This window comes from Ananas comosus, linkage group 20, assembly GCF_001540865.1.
Source record: "Ananas comosus cultivar F153 linkage group 20, ASM154086v1, whole genome shotgun sequence".
Lineage (NCBI taxonomy): Eukaryota > Viridiplantae > Streptophyta > Magnoliopsida > Poales > Bromeliaceae > Ananas > Ananas comosus.
Genome location: NC_033640.1, coordinates 5127062 through 5148280, shown reverse-complemented (window position 1 = coordinate 5148280; position 21219 = coordinate 5127062). Strand labels below are relative to the sequence as shown.

General features: G+C 40.7%; 1 protein-coding gene across 1 annotated transcript; it reads right to left on the bottom strand.

Moving 5' to 3' along the window:
• On the bottom strand, window positions 6626-8503 carry LOC109725461 (trichohyalin-like). The gene is made up of 4 exons (XM_020254653.1): window positions 8158-8503; window positions 7841-7951; window positions 7625-7705; window positions 6626-6969 (listed from the first exon to the last, which is right to left on the bottom strand). The coding sequence occupies exons 1-4, from the start codon at window positions 8407-8409 to the stop codon at window positions 6895-6897; spliced, it is 519 nt and encodes a 172-aa protein (XP_020110242.1). The 5' UTR covers window positions 8410-8503; the 3' UTR covers window positions 6626-6894.

Below are 21219 nucleotides of genomic sequence, written 5' to 3'. Positions count from 1 at the left end.
GCTATGTTGATCTTAATTTTTGTTGGCTAGCGTTTGTGGTTTTATGGGTTTCTTCTTGATTATCAACTCCTAATGACTTTGCTACTGACTTTGGATAATGTCTTTAACTCAATCTTGAAAATGTATGAAGGTAGTGAGACACACTAGCGCTCGCTCATTCTCCGCCTCCATCGCCGCATAATTGGGGGCTAGAGTATCTGAAGCCGTCGGAGGGGTACACTCCACGGCTTCCAACTGTGCACGGTGCACTGTAAGTGGCGCAGCGGCCGTATCAACTTCTTTGGTAACGTTCGGTGAATTACTTGGAGGCGAGGGCAGTTTCTGACTCGCCCTAGCCATGGTCGCCTGTTGCGACGTTGTCTTCTAGAGCCTTTTAATCTGCTCCTCCTGGCGTCAAGAAGCCTTGGCCTGCTATGGACCACCCTGATTAGCGCCGCCAATTGATCGTGAAGTTCTTGATCTCCACGCACCCTAGATTGCGTGGGTACCTTGGTTGGTGCTTTCGGCACAGACGTCTTTGGTGGTTGGCCATGTGGTGCTATCGTTCCTGAAACACAATGATCTTGATCAATTCCTTGACCCTCAAAGTCAAATGCAAAAGAGGCGTACAATTAGCAAACTTAATTTAGGTGAAAGCTACATAAGGGTATCTATTCCCATCTCTAGGCAACATATTGCTAGCTGCCAATATGACCTCCCTCAACGGAGAATAAACAACAATATGAATCCACCTCTAATGGTCCATTAGATGCACTCTAACTATTTGACCAAATAGTTTTAACTTTCTGCCACGCCCCAGGCTACAGTGAAAGCACCTAGTATGCCAATAGATCTGCCGTATGAATGGGAAGCATTCGGCATGCACGAAGCGTCAAAAGTACCTGTGAAAAAGACAATCCTAGGAGTCTACAACTAATAGGTATCAGAGAATTAATAACAAAACAGGCATAGCCAACATGTACATATAGTATCCAACATCACCAAAATACAATAACGGCCACATTCAGATACATAAGTTTCCCACTAGCTAAGCCAGTTATACAACCACATGCTGCTATACAAAATAGTAAGCCTCTACTGGTATCCTCCTCTAGTCTAGTCCACTCTAGTAGGAGATTTTACCTATCTCGCAATCTCCTTACCTCAATAAGATGTAGCTGGAGCTGATGACTCTGAAATGAAAAAATAACAAAAAAAAAAGGGCATGAGAACTACTGAACCGTAGTCCCCAGTGGATACCATCGTCAACAATGACAACTTACACCACTAGCTCTACTAGATGCAAAGATAGTAAAGTGAGCCGTATGCAAGCAAGATACAAATGCTGAAAATAAACTATCACTACCATGCCTCTTACTACTACTATTGAAAACTGTTAAATCATGGTAAGCATGCATCAATTAGCTACTGAAAAAGCCAAAGCTGTAACCTAATCATACCGACCGACTCATAGGTTTTGTTAAGAATGCGCCCGCCTAACGCCCAAGCCCCACACCGACCTAGTGTTCCGTCGACACATAGCCAACCTATCCACTATATGTTGGAAAAACTTTATGATCTTTTATTACAATATTCTTTAAAAACCAATTTGAAAATTTAATTACAGATTTAGGAAAATCGTGAAATGAAATTAAATAACAAATACGACAAAGAAAAGGTTTAGATAAGGCCTGTGGATCGAGACGTGCAGAGCACTGTCCTAAAAGCGAAATTACCCCTCCACGTGCGAGGCTTCCCGGCAATTACTCCTAGCGATACAACGACCACGTTCCACCTCGTCGGCACGCTTCCAAGGTGGCGCAAGACGAACCCAACCAGCTTCAGATCCAGCAAAAGAAAACTCGGTGAAAATCCAGAAAGTGGAAAAAGATGAGAGGCTTTAGGTATGCTCGGGTTATTAATTAACTCGTGTAACCTCGCCCCATATTTATAATCTAGGCGAGAATCTTGCTTCAACGCGTCAAATCCGTGTATAACAAGATAAGCCTAAGATTATACGAATAAAGATAAGAATTAGGATTAGTAAAAAGATAAGTATTAAAATAAAGATAAAACCGACAAAATAAAATAAATCAGGTGTATGGACCGCGCGCGCTGCCGCCCGCCGGGCCCGGCTCGTGCCGTGCGTGTGTGTATTTAAACGAGAGCATTACTCTTATTTTCTTCCAAGCAACTAGTTTGAGAATAAAGCAATATATAAAAATCACAAACACCCTTTTGGTTTCCAATGTGGGACTAAATATCTCACATGGATATTTTAAGTTGGGCTCCCAAGAGGCCCATTAATAATTATTGGGCTCCTCTAGTGGTTTTAATAAGTTTTAAATCACAAAATCCAATAAAAACCCAACATTCCCCCACATGATTTAAAACTTGAAATAAAGAAAACAAATAATCTAAAATTCAAAATAAATAAAAAGAATGCTGGACTTTATACCATGTATTCGGTAAAGGTACCTTTCGAGTTTGAACCTTCACTTAGAGCTTGTCAATGTACATCCGAGAGCACGATGGTGGACTATGCCTTGAACCAGGACCAGTGAGTCAGATTTCGACGAACAGTACACATGGTACAGCTGTTTAGGTTCTAAACGAGTGAGCGCTTTTATGGCCATGCGTTAGTATCGCTTCGTGTGTGTTTTAGGGAACTGCCCTCTTCCCATAGTCGCGGCCTCATGACTCCACACATATAGTAGGTCCTTAAAGGGTATCTGTAAGGTCACACCCTGCCTTATAGGTCTTGGAGCCATTCAGGGCCAACGCCCTTCCTATCCACTTGCATATATGAGCATTGTCGCCATAGGGATGAGCATATAAAAACAGTGCTCCTCACAGCTACCTGTTCGACTTGTTTCTACCCATTGAACCTGCAACAGGTTGGGTTGCCATAGCCGGTAACTTCTATTGTGGGCTAAGCCCCGTCCCCCTCGACGATTCTAGGATCACTGTCCTAGATAATCCCTTCGTAAGCTGATCAGCAAAATTCTTTGTAGATTTCACAAATTCCAATCCAATCACATTTTCCTTCAAATTCTGTCGAATGAACTTATGTCTCACTTTTATGAATCTATTCATCTTCGTTTCCACATTCTCTTGAGCACACTTATCTATAGCAGATCTGTAATCACAATGAATACATATAGGTGCTAAAGGTCGCTACATAAGTGGTAAATCATAAAGAAACTCTCTAATCCACTTAGCTTCTGCCACAGTTGTATCCAAAGCTATGAGTTCAGATTCCATAATACTTCTAGCAATCAAAGATTGTTTAGTTGATTTTCAAGAAACAGCTGCTCATCTTAAAAGAAAAACAAATCTAGTAGTAGACTTTATATCAGCAGTATCACTAATCCAATTAGCATCACTATATCCTTCCAATACTGCAGGAAAATCAGTGTAATGTAATCCATAAGATATAGTCCCCTTCAGATATCTCAAAACTCTTTCTAAGGCATTCCAATGCTCTTTATTTGGATTATGGGTATATCTTCTCAATCGGTTCACAGCATAAGCCAAATCAAGTCTAGTGTAATCCACCAAATATTCTAAAGATCCAATAATCTGTGAATATCTATTTCGGCCTATTAGATCTCCTCGATTCTTTTTAAGATGCACACTAGAATCATAAGGTGTCACTACAGATTTAACATCAAAGTATCCAAACTTTTTCAATAACTGTTCACTGTAGTGGGATTGGCTCATAATAATTTCTTTTGATTTTCTAATGATCTTCATGTTGAGAATAATGTCTGCTTGCCTAAGATCTTTTATATCAAAATTTTTATTTAATAATTTCTTCACCTCATATATAACATTCATATTAGTACAAAAAATTAAGATATCATCAACATATAAGCATAAGATCACTATCTGTCCATTATACTCCTTCGAATACACGCATTCATCAGGCATGTTCACATGAAAACCATTTGATACAACCAAAGAGTCAAATTTCAAATGCCACTGCTTAGGAGCTTGCTTAAGTCCATATAAAGATCGATTCAACTTGCACACTTTGTTCTCATGTCCAGAAAGTATAAAACCTTCAGGTTGCTTCATATAAATCTCTTCATCCAAATCACCATTCAGAAAAGCTGTCTTAACATCCATTTGATGAACAACCAAACTATGGATAGAGACCAAGGCAATTAACACTCTGATAGAAGTAATCCTAACAACAGAAGCATAAACATCAAAATAATCTATCCCAGGCTTCTGTGTAAATTCTTGTGCCACTAATCTAGCCTTATACATATCTACAAATCCATCGGGTCTCAACTTCTTCTTAAAAATCCATCTACAATCTACAGGCTTACATCCTAAAGGTAAATTAGTCAACTCCCAAGTATGATTCTGTAGAATAGACTGCATCTCCAGATTAATAGCCTCTTTCCAAAATGATGCATCTACAGACGTCATAACTTGGTCATAGGTAGATGGAGTATCTTCTACTAGTAGGACACAAAAATCATCTCCAAAATTTTTCGCTACTCGAGGACGTTTATGCAGCACACTGGACCTTTGCAAATTGCAAGGTTCGAGTGTTTGGATGTATTTCGAGCTTTTCCACACTTGGTGGAGGGTTGTAGAATGTTTTCCGACCTAAAAAGTTCGAAAACTAGAATTCTGGACAAGTCCAGAGAGTGTTTACTCTCGGGGACCGGTCCCAGAAAGGAGAGACCGGGCCCCCAGTGAGCAGTGCTGCGGCAGCCTTGAGGCAACCGGTCCCTGGCAGGCGAGACCGGTCCCCGAGCGCGCCTACGCAGTGAGAGACCGGTCCCGCGCAGGGAGAGACCGGTTCCCGAACGTTGGTTTTTCGGGTTCGCAGCGAGAGACCGGTCCCTGCCGGGGAGAGACCGGTCCCTCTGGGCGAAAACTGCCCAGTTCGGGCTGATGTAAATTTGAGTTTTTGAGGGGCCTTTCCGGATTTTGTTACACTAGATGGGCTTATTAGCCATTTCCCTCTCTTCCCTCCTCATTTCTTATCCTCACCCTACACCTTCTATAGAGAGAAGAAGAAGAAGGAGGAGAAGAAGAAGAGGAGCTTGCTTGAGGGAGCTTGAAGCTCAACCCCTTTCTCTCTTTTCCACTCTTGCTTGGCTTGGAGCTTGCTTGTAGAGCTTGGTGGTGGACCAATCTTCAACCCTAGAAGATTTGGAGCTTATTTGGAGGCATCTTGGGAGGTTAGTACTTGGATTCTACCCTTTGATCCTTGATTTGGTAGGTTTTACTATATGGAANAAGGTTTACTAGAATTACCTATAGGCTCAGCTGGAATAGGTCTATCTACTCTAGTTCTAAAAGGAAAAACATCCTTAAAATATACTGCATCTCTAGCCTCAATAATAGTGTTGTTAGAAATCTCACTTATTTCAGAATTCACCACCAAAAATCTATTTACATTGCTATCTTGTGCATAACCCAGAAAAATAGTATCCACAGTCTTAATTAGGTCCAATCTTTCTCTTCTTATTTTCAGGTATCTTCACTTTAGCTAGGCACCCCCATACTTTAAAATAATTCAAATTAGCCTTCCATCTTTCTAAAGCTCATAGGGAGACACATTAGAATTCTTGTGGGGAATTCCATTCAAAATCACTTCATGCGAACCTAATACAAGAAAAAAAATTCAGCCTGAAAAAAGCTTTTTGGGATATTTTCTTAGGAACCAAACAGGCTCCGCATGTTGTTTACGGAGAAGTATGGGAATGCAAATGGTTTTCCATATGCAAACTCATGAAAACATATGGATTTCAACTCGTTACTTGTAGGGATGTAAAACGGACTGGGCAGCTCGAGCGCCCGGCCCAGCACTGGTTCGGGCCGGGCTACAACATAGCATAGGTGCTATAGCACCCGTGCCGGCCCTGCCCGACCCGGCTCGAACTCTGGGTCATGTTAGGCCTCTTGAGCTCGATGGCCTGGTCCATAACGGGTCTGGGCCGTGCCGAGCTGACGAGAGGCCTGCGGCCCAATACGACACGATCTGCTTGGGCCATGTTAGTCGGGCTAGCACGCCCGGACCCCAAGGCTCAAGGCAAGTTGCCTTGGGCCTTGGGGTCTGACCTCCTTGGGGGCCCTTCTATCTAGAAGCTCGCTGCCCAAGGTCTGTAGTGGCAAACCTTTGAAGCAGTGATTTTTGGTTCAATGGACCAAACAATTTTTTGGTCCATTGGACCAAAAACCCATCTTTTTTTAAAAAAATAATACTAATAATAATTTATATTTTTTTAATTAAAATTTGAAAATTTGTTATTTTATAATTATTTTTATAAACTTAAGATTTTTTTAATCAAATATCAATTTAAATAGAAATAATTTTATTTTTTTTATTTTTTAAAATTTACATATTTTTTTTAAAAAATTCAAAAATAAAAAATTTTAGGGGCTGGCCCGGACCGGCATGACTCGTGGCTCCCGGGCCAGAGGGTTGTTAGCTCCGGCCTGGCACGGCTCGGTTCGGCCTTGATATGAAACCAGGCCGCGCTGGGCCAACCTCTAGCCCCTTTTGGCCCGACTAATTTGAACATTACATCCCTACCTGGAACACAACTTGGAAGAGACTGTAACTGTTGGTTGGAATTAAAGCAACAACGCAAAGGGAAAAAGAAAAAAAAAATCACTCTAACTGCAACTACAACCCGAAGATAAAATATACTGAAATGAAGAGAAATTTCACATGACATAGTGAGGATCCTGGGATAGGAATAATATTTTCATGATACATGTCCAGTAACTCTCTCAATTACAACCTAACTGGAACTCCTCCCCTTGTTAGATCATCATGTTGTCAACAAACTCAAACATGAAAGAAACAATCATTGCAAACTCCAATTAGAAACATATAAAATGATGAATCCGACATCACAAAGGCCTTGTGAGGACCAAATTAATTTAGCAGAGAGAATCAATTGTTTTGCTCAACTCTTCCAGCTTCTTCATCCTGAGTCTTTCACTCTCACTGACCAGCTGTTAAAATCAGACAAACGATCAAGAATCCATACGTTTATATTCGAAATAACTTTATGTATCTCCATTTTTGTAGGTTGAAAATGCTCTTCGCATATTGTGGTCATTTTACTAGAAAATTAAAAGGCCAATATTCAAATTTACTTGCTTAATTAATGTATTGCATTTTGCACATAATATCTAGAATTACAGAAAAATATACATTTACCCCTCTAGAGGATATAATAAGTTGCAACTAGGTTGCTTGTCAATGTTGATAGCACTTGCATTCTTTCTCTCGACACCGATTCCTGATTGCAATTGCTGTATCATTTAGGGGCTAAAATGGGCTCATACTTTTTATAAGCAATGGTAGGTTTACAATCCAAAATTGTGTGTAATCCTACAACACCCTCATCCAAAGGCTAACTATTCACTACTAGTGTTTATTATAATAATAATAATTATTATTATTATTATTGTCCTGAAAGCTAAAATAAAAGTGGGTTAGTAAACCGTAGGCATCCTTGGACGAGGGGCTGTAGGATTAAACCCCTTAATTGGTTGTAGGCTTAGCAATTCTTTTATTTTATTTAAGGTTTATGTATACACAATGCACTATATATATCTAGGTTGTAAATTGCTGTTAGCCTTAAATAAGTAACAAATATGTTACCTCCATTAACTTGTTGATTAATTGTGCCTTCTCCTTGTTCTTCTCATTGAATGCCTCTAGTGCTTCCTTGTATTCCTTCTCCTTCACATTTAACAAAAGCCAAACTCATGGTTACTAAGCTTTATTTTTATGAGTAAACTGAAACTTAATAATTACAATTAAACTCTAAGAATCGTCAAATTTAAATTAGTTCGTTCTTAAGCCAAATTCCTTCACCTTCTTCAGGCAACTTTGCCTAAGAGGTTTCATCTCACGGTTAACCACATCGATCTTCTTCCGAATAGCGGCAACTTCCTTCCTTGTCGGATCTGCCATTACTTCGAGTTCCTGTACAATATCAAGTTTAGAATTTTTTCTCTTTTGTTTTTTTGAGCTTTGAAAGATAACAGTACTAATATAAAAGACTCCACGGAAAGCCTTATTTCATATAAACAAAGCACAAATATATATGTTCTCTTACAATGTTGTATATTTCACCTATACTTTGTAGTTGGGTAAAGTGCGAAATTGGTGAGCCAACAATGTCAACTTACCTCGCGAATCACCGCCAAGCGCTTGGTCTCCTCCTCAACCCTTCCGAGGTGTGCGAAAACCTTCTCTCTCACCTCCATCTTCTTCCTCTCTATCTGTTCCTCCTTTGCACGGAATGTGGAGAGCGCCGACCGCGAACTCTCCTCCTCTTCTTTCTCTTCCATTGTGGGGCTCTCACTGTAGTTCTGGCTCGAGTTCTTGATTCGCAGAACTTGTTGTTGCTGATGATCCCATGTTGGCATTTGATTCTGCATGTTACTTCTCACACAACCTCACCTCTTCCAGCAGGTCCGTTCTTTCGGTATATATGGTGAACATCTAACTCTCTTCCTTTTACAGCTTCTTATTATATATATATATATATATACAAAAGACTAGTTTCATTTTACATTTATAAAATGAATGCATATCTAAAGAAGCGAACCATTTTTATTGGTCACCAAGAAAGGAAGTGTTGGTGATGATTTCTTTTATGTGTTTCTTTATTCTTTTTTATTCTCTCTTTGCATACAAATCAGCCCTGGTTTAATTTTTGTGAAGCCAAATGGTTGTATCCCACAAGCACAAACATCATTCTCTTGATGCGTATTTTGTACTACCTAGTACCGCATGCAGTATGGTAATGGTAATTTCACTAACAACTAAAATTTTAGGCCTTCGTAAACATTCCAACACAAGCTTACGATTTGGTGTGATGGTCATTTTCCTGAGTAGGTATGGTGGCAATATCTTGAATTGGTGTAAAGCTATATTTTCCTTTTTCTATGACAAGAATTAACTTAAAATAATTTTCGAAAGTTTGAGACAACTGAAATAAATAAAACTTGACTAGAAGTTCAGGAACTAATAGTGCGCGCTATTTAATATTTCTAAACATTAAATTGTTGCTCTTGCAACCTTTACATTGTATTTTTATGTCTTTAGTTAGCTGATATTAATTATTTTTTGAAGGTAAAAATGTATAAAACTTACTTTACTGTCACGTACATTTGGATTTGATAATCTAGTTTTTTACAAAAACTTTGATTTTATTAATTAATTGATCTTTTAACTTATTTTGATTCGAGTCAATTAATTAGTGTCTTTTTAACTTCAAAATTTTAATGCCAAGTTTATCTTTAGTGCGTGGTTTAATTAGTATATTTTATGCAATTTACGTAAATATAAATTTATTAAAGTAAGCAATTAGTTTAAGTTTTATATCTGAAGAATTTTAAAAGATTGTATATATGTATATATACACATATATATAGTTGAATTAAAATAGTGTGCAGTTGGATTAATATTTATACATTTTTATGTTTGTTGAAAGGGAGAAAAAGGTGAATAATAATACTGTTGAAACTTTGGTAGATACTAAAGTAGCTTGTGAACGAAGCCTTTATGCGGTGGAGTGGGGACAAAGGTGGCTCAGCCTGAGACGGGTGTTAAAAGGGAGACTTAGAGGTCAAGTAAAAAATGCAGACCCGCATAGATGCTATGTATGAACTACCACCACTCATACCTACTACTTGCTTTCCAGCATGACCAGATTATTACGGACCAAAATTGGATAAATTGCAACATCAGCGCCTCAACTTTTTAATTGCCACGTTCCTTCCAAGTCCTCAAATTTTTTTAAATTTAAAGTTAAATGCTTCAAAATTTTGAAAGTAGTTTACTTTAGTCCTCATAATTGGTATTTACTACCAAATGATGCATTATTGCCTCTTCCTGGGGCATTTGCGTATAGATCGATGGATGTACGCTGCGCGCATCTATCACCCCTCAACCCCATCTCGTTTTTTTCCTTTTTCTTATTTATCATGCCCGTAACCAGTACTCTATCCCAAACTCAACCTACTATATGCTTAGCATCAAAGAAGGTCGGAGGATATATCAAGCCCTATAAATAGGCACATGCCTGACTTGAACCTAACTATATATCTCCAAAGCCCCGATCGAAGATAAGAACCAACGCACTATATAGCTAGCCTGTGGTTCTTACTCCTCATACTTCAGTGGCGTCATTGATTGAATTGTCGCTTTTTCTTTGCTTAATTTGGACAATTGGATTTATAGCGCTGGATGGCCACTAGATTTACACTTGACAATACTGTAGACAGTAAATTTTCCTTAATTAGGCTTGGAGAAAAAGTGAAACATTTCCGGTAAATTCAGCATATGGAATGTTCAGCTTTAAAGTTTTGAGGACAGCAGTGAGACTTGGGTAAACGTTTTAAGACTAGCTAGTAGTGTAATTTACCTAATTTTTTTTTTTTGATAAGATGCATTAATTTATTAAAACCAAATAGGATATCCTGGATTACGCAAGGTGTTTGATTCATTAGTATAAAAGATAATAGATAGCAACATTCAAATGTCTCGATACCGGTCTCAGAAAAGAGATTCTAGTAGGATGTGATAGATTTTTATAGGTATGTAAAACAACAATAAAAATAAATCCATACCAAAATTTAGGATCATACAAAATAAAATAACTCACAGAGTGCCATAGAAAAAAAATTCTTCATCAATCTGTGGAAGCAAGAAGTCCGGCTATAATTTGAACGTCACCAACTGAATTTAGGTAATTTGGTATCTCCTTCTTTCTCAGGCTCTCTCCCATATGGTGTGAAACTGATGGTAATTGTTCATCAGAATGCGTATGAGAATATGGTAGGACCAATACCCCTTTATATATAGTCTGGATCGACTTCCCATCAAAGTCCGATTCTGATTTTATTTAATTTAAATAGATGGAAAAAGGGATAAAATATACCATATCAAGTAGTTCTATATCTATTAGGATTGACCTTTATTTATAATAAATCCAAATTTGAATATAATTAATTGGGCCACAATTATGAAAATCCTAACAATCTTCCAATTGGTCATATTAACCATATTCCATAAANATTGTACTACTTATGATTTCTTTATTGTCTAGCTTTACTTGCTCTGATATCATTAGTTGATAGTTATTTCACCTCGTCGTTTGCTCTATTCTTGCTTTTACTTCCGCTTTTGTTGTAGACGCCTTATATGTGTTGACATATGGCGGGTCTGGGCACGCTACCGGGAGGGCCTCCGCCGGTCCCGGGGCGTGACAACTATGGTGGTCCATCTCTTCATATTGAAATTTTTTCATAATTACCATATCATCTTCATCTTCTAGCCGAGTAAGTACTTCATATGGCACAATTTTATGAATGAACTTAAACTATATGTCCATTCGTTAACAGACAAAACTTTATGTCTATCAAATGACCCAATATAGCTGTATTAAACTTTAACTTTATTGAAAGAAGATAAACCGTTATAATGTTATACATCAAAAGAACTAATCAAACCTATACTTTTAACATGATCTGTATATAACCCAGGTGCCAGCCCCTTGGCCATTGAGTCTGCAATCATAAACTTGGTATCGACATATTCAATTGTAACATAACCTTCCTCTATCTTCTTGTCAAGCCCCGGGGTCTATTTTTGAAAGCCGATTCGAAATCGAGCTATGTTTATAAATCAAAGTAAGCGAAAAATGGCCCCTTTTTCTTTATTAAAATGTTGACGCCCAAGAGTGCAACAGACCCGTCACAAATATAGAAAATTTTTGAAAGAAATTGTAACACACTGGACCTTTGCAAATTGCGAGGTTCGAGTGTTTGATCAATGTTCCGAGTTTTTTCAGATATTTTGGAGGGTCGTTGACAGTGTTCCAACCTATGGCTCGTATTCCGAGAATTGTAGTATCTAAAGTAGTGCTAACGTCACCAAAGTGATAGACTCAGGCTGCTCTCGGGTTACATTTTGCTGGGCTGTGTACTGGTACACCTTGATGGTTGTACCGGTACAGAAAGTGTACCGGTGACAACTCGATGATTGTACCGGTACAAATGTGATTTCTCAGCCAACCCGAGCCTCGGGTTTGCGCGTATAGGATTTTGTACCGGTACACTTTTCCGTGTACCGGTTCACTTTGCCAAATTACAAAATGGCAGTTTTTGAGGGGTGTTTTTAGAATTGTAGCTATACTACAAATAACCCCACGCCCCCTTGGTGTTCTCTGTGCTTGGAAACAGAGGAGAGAGAGGTAAGGAGCCCTCCACTCCTCTTTGGTTTCTTTAATTTTAGTTTGGATTTTGTTGATTAAATCCTCTCTTTTGCTCTCTTTTGGGCATCTTGGTGGTTTTCCACCATTGGAGAAGACTTGGATCTTGGATTGGAGCTTGTTGGAGGAGAGATCTTCAACCCTAGCTCATCCCCAAGCCTTGTTGAAGCTTCCTTAGAGGTTAGTGGCTTTCTTCCTCTCTCTAGATCTTTTGTTGCATGATTTTGGCATAGAACTCTAGATATGTGAAATTAGGGTGTGATTTGGGAAATTTTGAACTAGGGCTTTTGGTGCTCGATTGGTTGGATTAGAACCTTCCTCTAGGTTGGATTGGAAGGGTTCTAGCTCTCATTTGAGGGTTGAGAGGGATTTTCTACACTATAGGTGAGTTTTGGCCCTTTTGTTAAAGTTTGTTAATGTTTAACTTTTGTATTGTTCGTAACGTTTGTGTAACACTCCTAGTTTAACCTTTAGGGAGCTAGGAGGCTTATGGGCACCTTCGTCGGCGCAAACGAAGGGTTGCGAGGACTTGATGTGTTTGACCTCACCAAAACGGGATAAATCATCCCTATGATTTTACTTATCGTAAAATAAAAATACATGCATATTCATACTAGATAGAATATTTGAGAATTTTAGAATGTTTAAAGTGCACATGTTATGTATAATGTATTTTTGGACCTCTATGTAGTAGAGAGTTTGCATGTTGGGCTTGGGCCTACTGTCACGCCCCGGGACCGAGACCAATTTGGCCCGACCCGAGCACGTCAAACAGACGCCGAACGGACAGAGTTTCCCCTATCCGCCCAAGGCTCATCACATGTACAAATTCAAACAAGAAATGCACTAGCGGAAGCATGCACAAACGGCTTACACGAGGGTAAGCAATAGCCATTAGTGAAAGAAAGGAAAACTAAACATTCATTTACATTCATGATTCTTTGTACTTCATTACACGTTGCATCATTTCTTTCTTACATCACAGTTACCTCAAAATACACATTACATTCTTTTCTTTACATTACTAATCATCATATACAAAAGATGAACATAGGGTAGCCACTATCAAAATGTAAACCCAACTCAACTCTGGTGGCCTCTGTCTAAGGCGCGATACCTTTACCTCGGTCACTCGCCGGCTCGCTCGGTCCCGGCTCTGTGGAAATAGTGGGGTGAGAACTACAACAAAGTTCCCAGTGGGTTCGGCCTCAACATCACCGACTTTCCCACTAGGACTAACTCAGGNACGAGAGGATGTACAGTTGTATTTAGATATTATGATTGTACAAGTATACGTGTAGGTAAATACGTAGTTATTCTAAGGTGTAAGGCGAAACTGTACGCCCCGCTGGTTCAGCGAAGCCATTTGTGTTGGGTGGACGATAACGTAAGACTAACGAACAGCTGTGAACGCTAGCCGGAGGGCGCCGTAGGCATGGGCCGTGCCGGGCTATAGCGTTGACGCGGAGTTGGCACGAGGCGAAACGTCGGGGCTTTTAATATCCAGAAGCCAATACACGGTGCTACGGAGTTTAGGTAAAGGTACTAAAATGCTGCAGCGGAGCCGGGAGGTCCGCCTTTGCTTTGGATTTGCAGGTAAAGAAATTATAGAAACATTGCCGAGCTGCCTAGCGGCTTGGCAGAAGCGGTTGCGCAAAGCAATGGATTGTTAATCCAAATGCTTCCCAGTTTACTCTAGTTTGTGATGGTAAAACGTTTTAGGGTAAAAACTTGGGATTATACGTTAATTGGAGGTTATTAGGTTTAATTTACCTCTCTTGTACAAATCTCGTGAGATCTATGATGATCTTGTAGTAAGTACTTCCTAAATTTGTTTTAGGGTTTTCGAATGGGGTTACACTTGCGGCGCTGCTTTTGTGTAGCGAGGTTGCCGGCGTGCTTTCGAGCTAGGCAGCGGAGGTTGCGCAAGCGTTCGTAGAAGAGGTGGTTGGGGCGCTTAAACTCGCTCTCTATATCTCTCTACTCTCTCTAGAAATCTCTCTCTCTCTTCCCAAAGAGAGGGGGAGGGTACGCACGCACTACGAACGTCCGACGACGCCGACACCCTCTTTCTTCTTCTTCTTCGATTAATCGAAGATTAATTTCAGTTGTAGGAGTTTAGTGATAAGTAGAGGCCCGTCAAATTTTAGACTATAGAAAGCGGCCTCGAGGGACTTACAGGCAAACTCGAGTTTGAACTGTCCGACCGAGCCAAAGTGTATTGCTCAGGTTGCTTTAAAATTATAAAGTCAAAGCTGTGGCAAACCAGTGACTTTTGACATGGCTTGACATTAGAAATAGTCTATGAAAGCCTATAGACTAAGTGTGAAAAGACCACAGTCTTTTTATACTTTGAAGTATCGATCGGAGTATTTTTATAAAGACTGTAGAGACGGTTAAAAGTATTAAAAGACTCTGACACGTAAAAGACGATTAAATAGACGGGGCAGAAGCTGTCTTTTAAGATCTAGAAGACAAAAGTAAGGCTAAAGTCGTGTTCAGTTAAGATCTGAATACAAAATAAAGAGATTTAGGTTATTTTTATCATAGGGTGTGATAAAAATAAATAAATAATAAAAATATGGTTTTAGACCATACAATGTAAGAGGTGGCCCTGGTAAGTTTACCGAGGGGTTTAGTAACATGTGGTATTGAAGGATCAAAATCTTCAGGCCATGGAATGTGATGACAGGTAGTCACATTTCCGGCTCGAAGCTAAGGGTCGTCCTTTCGAAGTTTCAAATGGTTAGGTGCATACCTTTACGCTCCTATATACCTACGTGAAGTACGAGTCGCATGGTGCATAGTTTCCCACCGGTACTACGATTATACCTATTAACATGTTCTGGCTAATTGCTTCTGCCGAGTACTGAACGTTTAAGTGTGGGTCACCGGTTCACTGTTCAGTGGCTTTCACGTAGACCTGCTTTATGACTGTGACGTACCACCACCGTGTTTAGCTTTGCGTTGCTTAGCACTGCGGGGTGTTGTGGTGCGTAGTGACCTTCTCGTACGTCTTTTGGGAACCGTGTGCCGAGCTAAAATCGAGACGGGAAGTCCCGTGAGTCTGACTAGCTGTTTGTCTTTCCTGATATGTTTGTTACCTCGTATACCACGCTCGCGAGGTAGTCACTGACTAGTTTGGTGTCAACCTAGACTGGTGGATAGCGCTCCACCGGCTCAAGCGGATGTTATTATCTATAGTGCGATCATGTGTCTTTCGTGGCATACTCCGGGAGATACCTGCCCATACAGCCAGAGGATATGTAACGTGGTTGTATTGGGTCGCGCGCCTGGAGCCGGGTTTACCCAACGCTGTTCGCCTTCTCTTCCAGAGCGGGACGGAGCGTTTTCTAACGAGTGCTGCGTCAGCTCTGTCGTTTCGGTACGCCTATCTGCGGCCGCTCTAAACCTGTTGCGCCATGGACTGGCGCACAGGACCTTGGACAGTGGCTCTCGTTCCGCGCTTTTCCATGTTGCATGCTCCTTATCGATTGAGGAGCGAACTCTGGCCCGGGATGCTCTCGAATCTCGCTCGACGGTGTCACCGCATAGCTGAACGTAACGTGGGCTTCGAGAGCGTCCTGACGTGTTACACAAGGTGCATAGGTTGGAAGTGTTCGTATAAGTGCTGGGGCTCGTACGCTACGGTATACTCGTGAGGCCTTGAGGTTTTACTGAGCTCGATACTCTCTTTAGGTTGATCTCTATAACCGAGCTCTCTACGCATTGGATTCCTTAGCTTTTTGAGGTGCTTCAATTTCAGGCGATCTGGTTAGTGCTGCTAGCGCTTCGGTGTCCCCTTGAGTTGCTAGTCTGCTTTCGGTTAGTTGGTTTGTTGTAACTCTTGACTCGATTGTCAACACGAGCTCAGTTGTCATATTTAACAACGTTCCTGCTTTGAGGAAGATTCCCGTTCTCTTAGTTTCTATAGTTTTGGGTTGCTATAACACGATTGATACGGGTTTCTCCTGTTTCACCCGTTCCTTTGCTACACGTGTTCAAGGTATTTCATAATGGTTTTGGCCTTATTGTAATCTGATGAGTCAACGCGGTATTGTCAGATTTAAACGTTCCTCATGAAAAAGAGTAAGTAAGCTTGTTTCTCATTTTAGATTAATATATCAAGATAATACGGGGCTCTCACACTTAAACCTCGCTTAGCTACAGTTGCAAGTGTTCTTGGTTTAGGTCTTGTTGTAATCTGATGAGTGCTAAAGAACATGAACATATTAATGAATGTCAAGCATACGAGAAACTGTTAAATGTATGAACATGTTAGCACTATAGATTCATGATGACATGTATGAGAGCATGCTAGAGAACATGAGATCATGTTAGATAATGGTTAATGGCATAATGAGAAATGTGTATGCAAGTTAATATTATGTGAATGCATGCTAGTTGGTAATTGCATATTAAATTGTATGCTTAGAGAATGCATGTTAGAGGGCATGGCATATTAATATTATGAAAAGATGCATGCTAAAGTACATATGATTATAGAACCTCGATATGGACAATTAGGTATCCAATAGATCGAGTGGCATGAACCTAGCGTCGTGAACTTAGGTGGATAAGAATGACAAGGACCTAGTGTTATGGAACATAGGTCGAACAGGAATGACATATGAACCTAGTGTTTTAAACATAGGTCGGATATGAACCTAGTGTCGTGAACCTAGGTGGATAAGAATGACAAGGAACCTAGTATTAGTGAACATAGGTTGCAATGAACCTAGTGTCAAGGGCCTATGATGAAAAAGAATGGTACATGAACTTAGTGTTGATGAATCTATTGCAAAAGACACTTGAGACATAGTCATAGAGACAGTTGAGTTCCTGAGGGATTGATGACCCTAGTTGACAGGGTATCCTCGTGTGAGAGGATTGGATCATGCTCACGGTCGGTTAAATCTTGTAGTGGAAGCCCCACACAAGTAGTGCGCTCCGGAGTGGTCACGTTAGGGACTACCTATTTGGGGTCCCGCCCGACGGTCTCGGGTCGTAGTGTGAGTAACCCTCCCTACTGGCGAGATGGCTAGTGAGCAGTAGGCGAACCTGCGGGTTAGCCATAAATTGGGTGATAAGCATATAAATTCCCAATAGAGTGGATTTGGTACTCCAGTTGAGTGGATCTAAGGCTTAAGTGCAAGTGAGACGTCCTTCACCTCGAGCCGGGCTTAGCGCGGCATTCCGCGGATGATTGACTCAAGACCGAGTCGGGTGGCTAGCTTCAATCAGGTAAATGACACCTTAGAGATTTGTTGGATCTGAGTATGATAACAAAATATAAGTAGAATCAACAAAGTTTACTTATGGTAGAATATTCTTGCATGAATTACATATAGCATGTCATTGTTAAAATTGCGAGGCAAGGTATGGTTTTATTAATTGCATAGTTAAATATCTATCTATCTGTTTATTAAGCTAACCTGCAGTTGCCTCCTTTGAACCTGTCGGACGAGCATTTTCCTTGGGTGGCCGTACCCACTGGGAACCATGGAGTTGGTTCTCACCCTACGTTGTTTTGGGGTTTTCAGGTTCACACGTGAGCAGCGCGGCGGCGCGAGGTAAGGGCGTAGCTCCATAGATAGTGCCCTACCCAGAGACCAGAGGTAGCAGTACCAGTGTTGGCAGTCTAGCTCGGGGGATTAAGTTTAAAAGAATGTATCAAATTGTAAATAAGAAAAGTGTTGTAATATTCTAGATTGTATTTGGAGGAAATCAGTTAGCAATTGTGATGTAAAATGAATGTCAAATGAATGAATGTAATAACTTAGGTTGTGTTTATGTTGATTGATACCTTCCTGATGCAATCTGTTTGCCAAGTACTGTTCCTGGTTGGAACCTTTGTATTGTACTTGTTGCGACGCCTAGGACGTACAGAGGAAACTCTGTCCGTTCGGCGGTCTGTCGGCGGCGCCGCGATCCGGCCAAATAGGCGGGGGTCGCGGGTCGTGACATTACACCTATGGATAGCACTCCTATGTGTGGATTTGGATCATATTTCATATAGTGAAAATGACAAGTGCAATGTATTCTTGGACTTAGACTCATAATTGGTATAGTAAGTTAATGTCATAAAAAGACATTGGGCTTGAAATTGGTATAGTAAGCTAATGTCATAAAGGGCCATTGGGCTTGGAATTGGTATTATAAGCTAATGTCATAAAGAGACATTGGGCTTGGAATTGGTATAGTAAGCTAATGTCATAAAGAGACATTGGGCTTGGAATTGGTATAGTAAGCTAATATCATAAAGGGACATTCGACTTGAAATTGGCATAGTAAGCTAATGTCATAAAAAGCATTGGGCTTGGAATTGGTATAGTAAGCTAATGTCATAAAGAGACATTGGGCTTGGAATTGGTATAGTAAGCTAATGTCATAAAGAGACATTGGGTTTGGAATTGGACTTAGCAAGCTAATGTCATAAAGGGGCATTAGGCTTGGAATATGTGCGGACTTAGTAAACTTAATGTCATGAAGTGGCATTAGTGTTGGAACAAGACTTGGGCATAGTGAGATATAATGCCATAAAGGGGCATTGGACATAATAAATGGTCAAATCTTTACTTGGGACATTGGATTAGACCTATGGGTTACTAGCGATCATTTACATGGTTGAGCCATGATGACCGGATCGTTGTGACGATGACTATGCTTGCTTGCCATTTGTACTCATTCACACATACTTGTGACGGTCGCTCCCTACAAGTCGGCACTCCGAAGTTAGCCTACGCGACTTATGCTCGCTCGTACTGTATTGGAAAGTCTACAGGGGCCTAGAGGGTTAGACTCATTCCTCGAGGGGGAATGCTGGAGCTACCACTGGCACTTAGGCAGCACAAGCTGGACTACCTCGTGTAGGTCCTTAATTGGAAATGAAAATCGACACGGAGTCATTTATGTAATAATCACTACTTGATAGTATATCGTAGTTGGATCCAGTGGATATTGGGACATATAGTATACTTGGTCGCTATGATAGTGCATACTAGATATGTATTGGACACTTGGACATGTAGTATACTTGATAGTATTGTTTATTGCATTTTAGTACACTTGGGTGCCGTGATAGAGCATACTAAATATATTTTGGCATATTGGATCATGATAGAGTAGATGTACTCCATATTCATATCATGTATATTTGTGGCATAGTAAAATAGCATTTTATTATATGCTTCCTTTCTGCAGTTATTTCAGTTATTCATATCTGCTCATGATTTGGACCTAGTGGTGCATTTACTAAAGATCAGTAATTGCCTACTGGGAACTATAAATTATAGTTCTCACGTCCCCTGTTTTATATTTTCTTCAGAGCCTTCCACTCCGAGAGAGGCTTGGTGTAACATATCACGTCCCTCGTAAATCGTGCCGAGTTTCGTCGAAACGAGCGGAACATGGAGTGGAACGAGTTGGTAAAGGCTCTAAGTGCGTTGGAGCCTGTACATAGTGCAAAGGGACCCGAGAGAGAGAAGTTTCAAAATTTGGCTAAGTCCCAGATTTTGTGCTCTCGGGGACTAATCCTTGAAGGAGAGATCGGTCCCCGTACGCGTAGCCTGCCAGGAATCCTGAGGCAACCGGTCCCTGGCAGTGAGACAGGTCCTCGGGAGACCGGTCCCTAAAGGAAAGACCGGTCCCTCGCTGCGCAGCCAGCCAAAAACTTGGAAAATCGGCTAAGTCCTGGAAACCCAACGTTCGGGAACCGGTTCCTGGTCGGGGAGATCGGTCTCCGAGAGCGAAAGTTACCCAGTCTGGGCAGTGCACAGAATAGGAAGTGGAGGGGCCTAGGTGCAATTGTCACAACACTTTATGTGGCCATCCCCTCTCTCCCACAGCCATTTTTCACCCTCTCCTCATTTTCCTCTCTTTCTCTCTCTAGAACCCTAGCTCTAGAGCTTGGAGAAGAAGAAGAAGAAGCAAGAGGAAGGTGAATTTTTAAGTCTAGGAGCTCTCCAACAAGGAGGAGCTTCGTGGAGCTTGGACTAGATGTAAGTTCTTGCAAGATTCCCTCTAGGGATTGGGTTTTGATCTAAGGATTTGGAGCTTTGTGCTCCTTAGTGGTCTTAGAAGCTCTTTTGAGCCATGAACAATATGAAACCCATGAGAGCTCAAGGAGCTCTCATGGTGAAACCTTGGGGATTGAGTTAAATACCCTAGGGTTGGTTCCAAAGGGTTGGAAACTTAATTAGAATTCTTCTTGGGTAATTTTAAGCTATTATTTGCTTAAGAGAGAGATCAATCCAAGAGAAATCCCACTAGGGCATTGTTAGGGCTCAAATTTGGGGCTTTTGCCCTAGGATTTTTCGAGGGCGAATTGACCTCGTAAAAGCCTAATTGGGGGTCAAATAAACGCGTTCGACAACTCCGTTTGACGTTACGAAAATGTTTGAGTATAGTTCATGTACAAAAGGCCTAATATGGCACTATTTTAGTTATAGGGCGCGAAATCGGCTTTCGTAAATATCGGGAGTCGTCACATTCTACACCTACACGACCACGCGAGGTAGGAGGTGCACGCCGGAATCGTTAGATTCCCTTCTATGTCTGTTTCAGTTTTGTTGAGCATATTGTATATAGCCATTCATGCATAGTAGGGTTAATTTACATGTGAACTTTGGTTGTTTCCACTATGTATTTATCTTAACGTATTTGAACATAGAGAGCTATGGAACCATGATGGACATGTAATGTTGAACCCTAGAGATTGCATGATTGAGAGACTTGGACTGGACAATAGAAAACAAAGGTGACCTTGACAATAGAGACAAAATTGGCATTGACAAGAATGACTAGAGAATGACATGAACAAATAGGTAGAAAACCTATCATAAAAGTGGCATTGTGACTAGTGGCTAAGTATTGTTGGGGATTCGATCGATACTCATGATAAGTCTTGGCTTGAGGGTGGTAGCTCCTCTCTCAAGCGGTGAGTTTCTGGAAATAGTCACCTAGGGGAGCG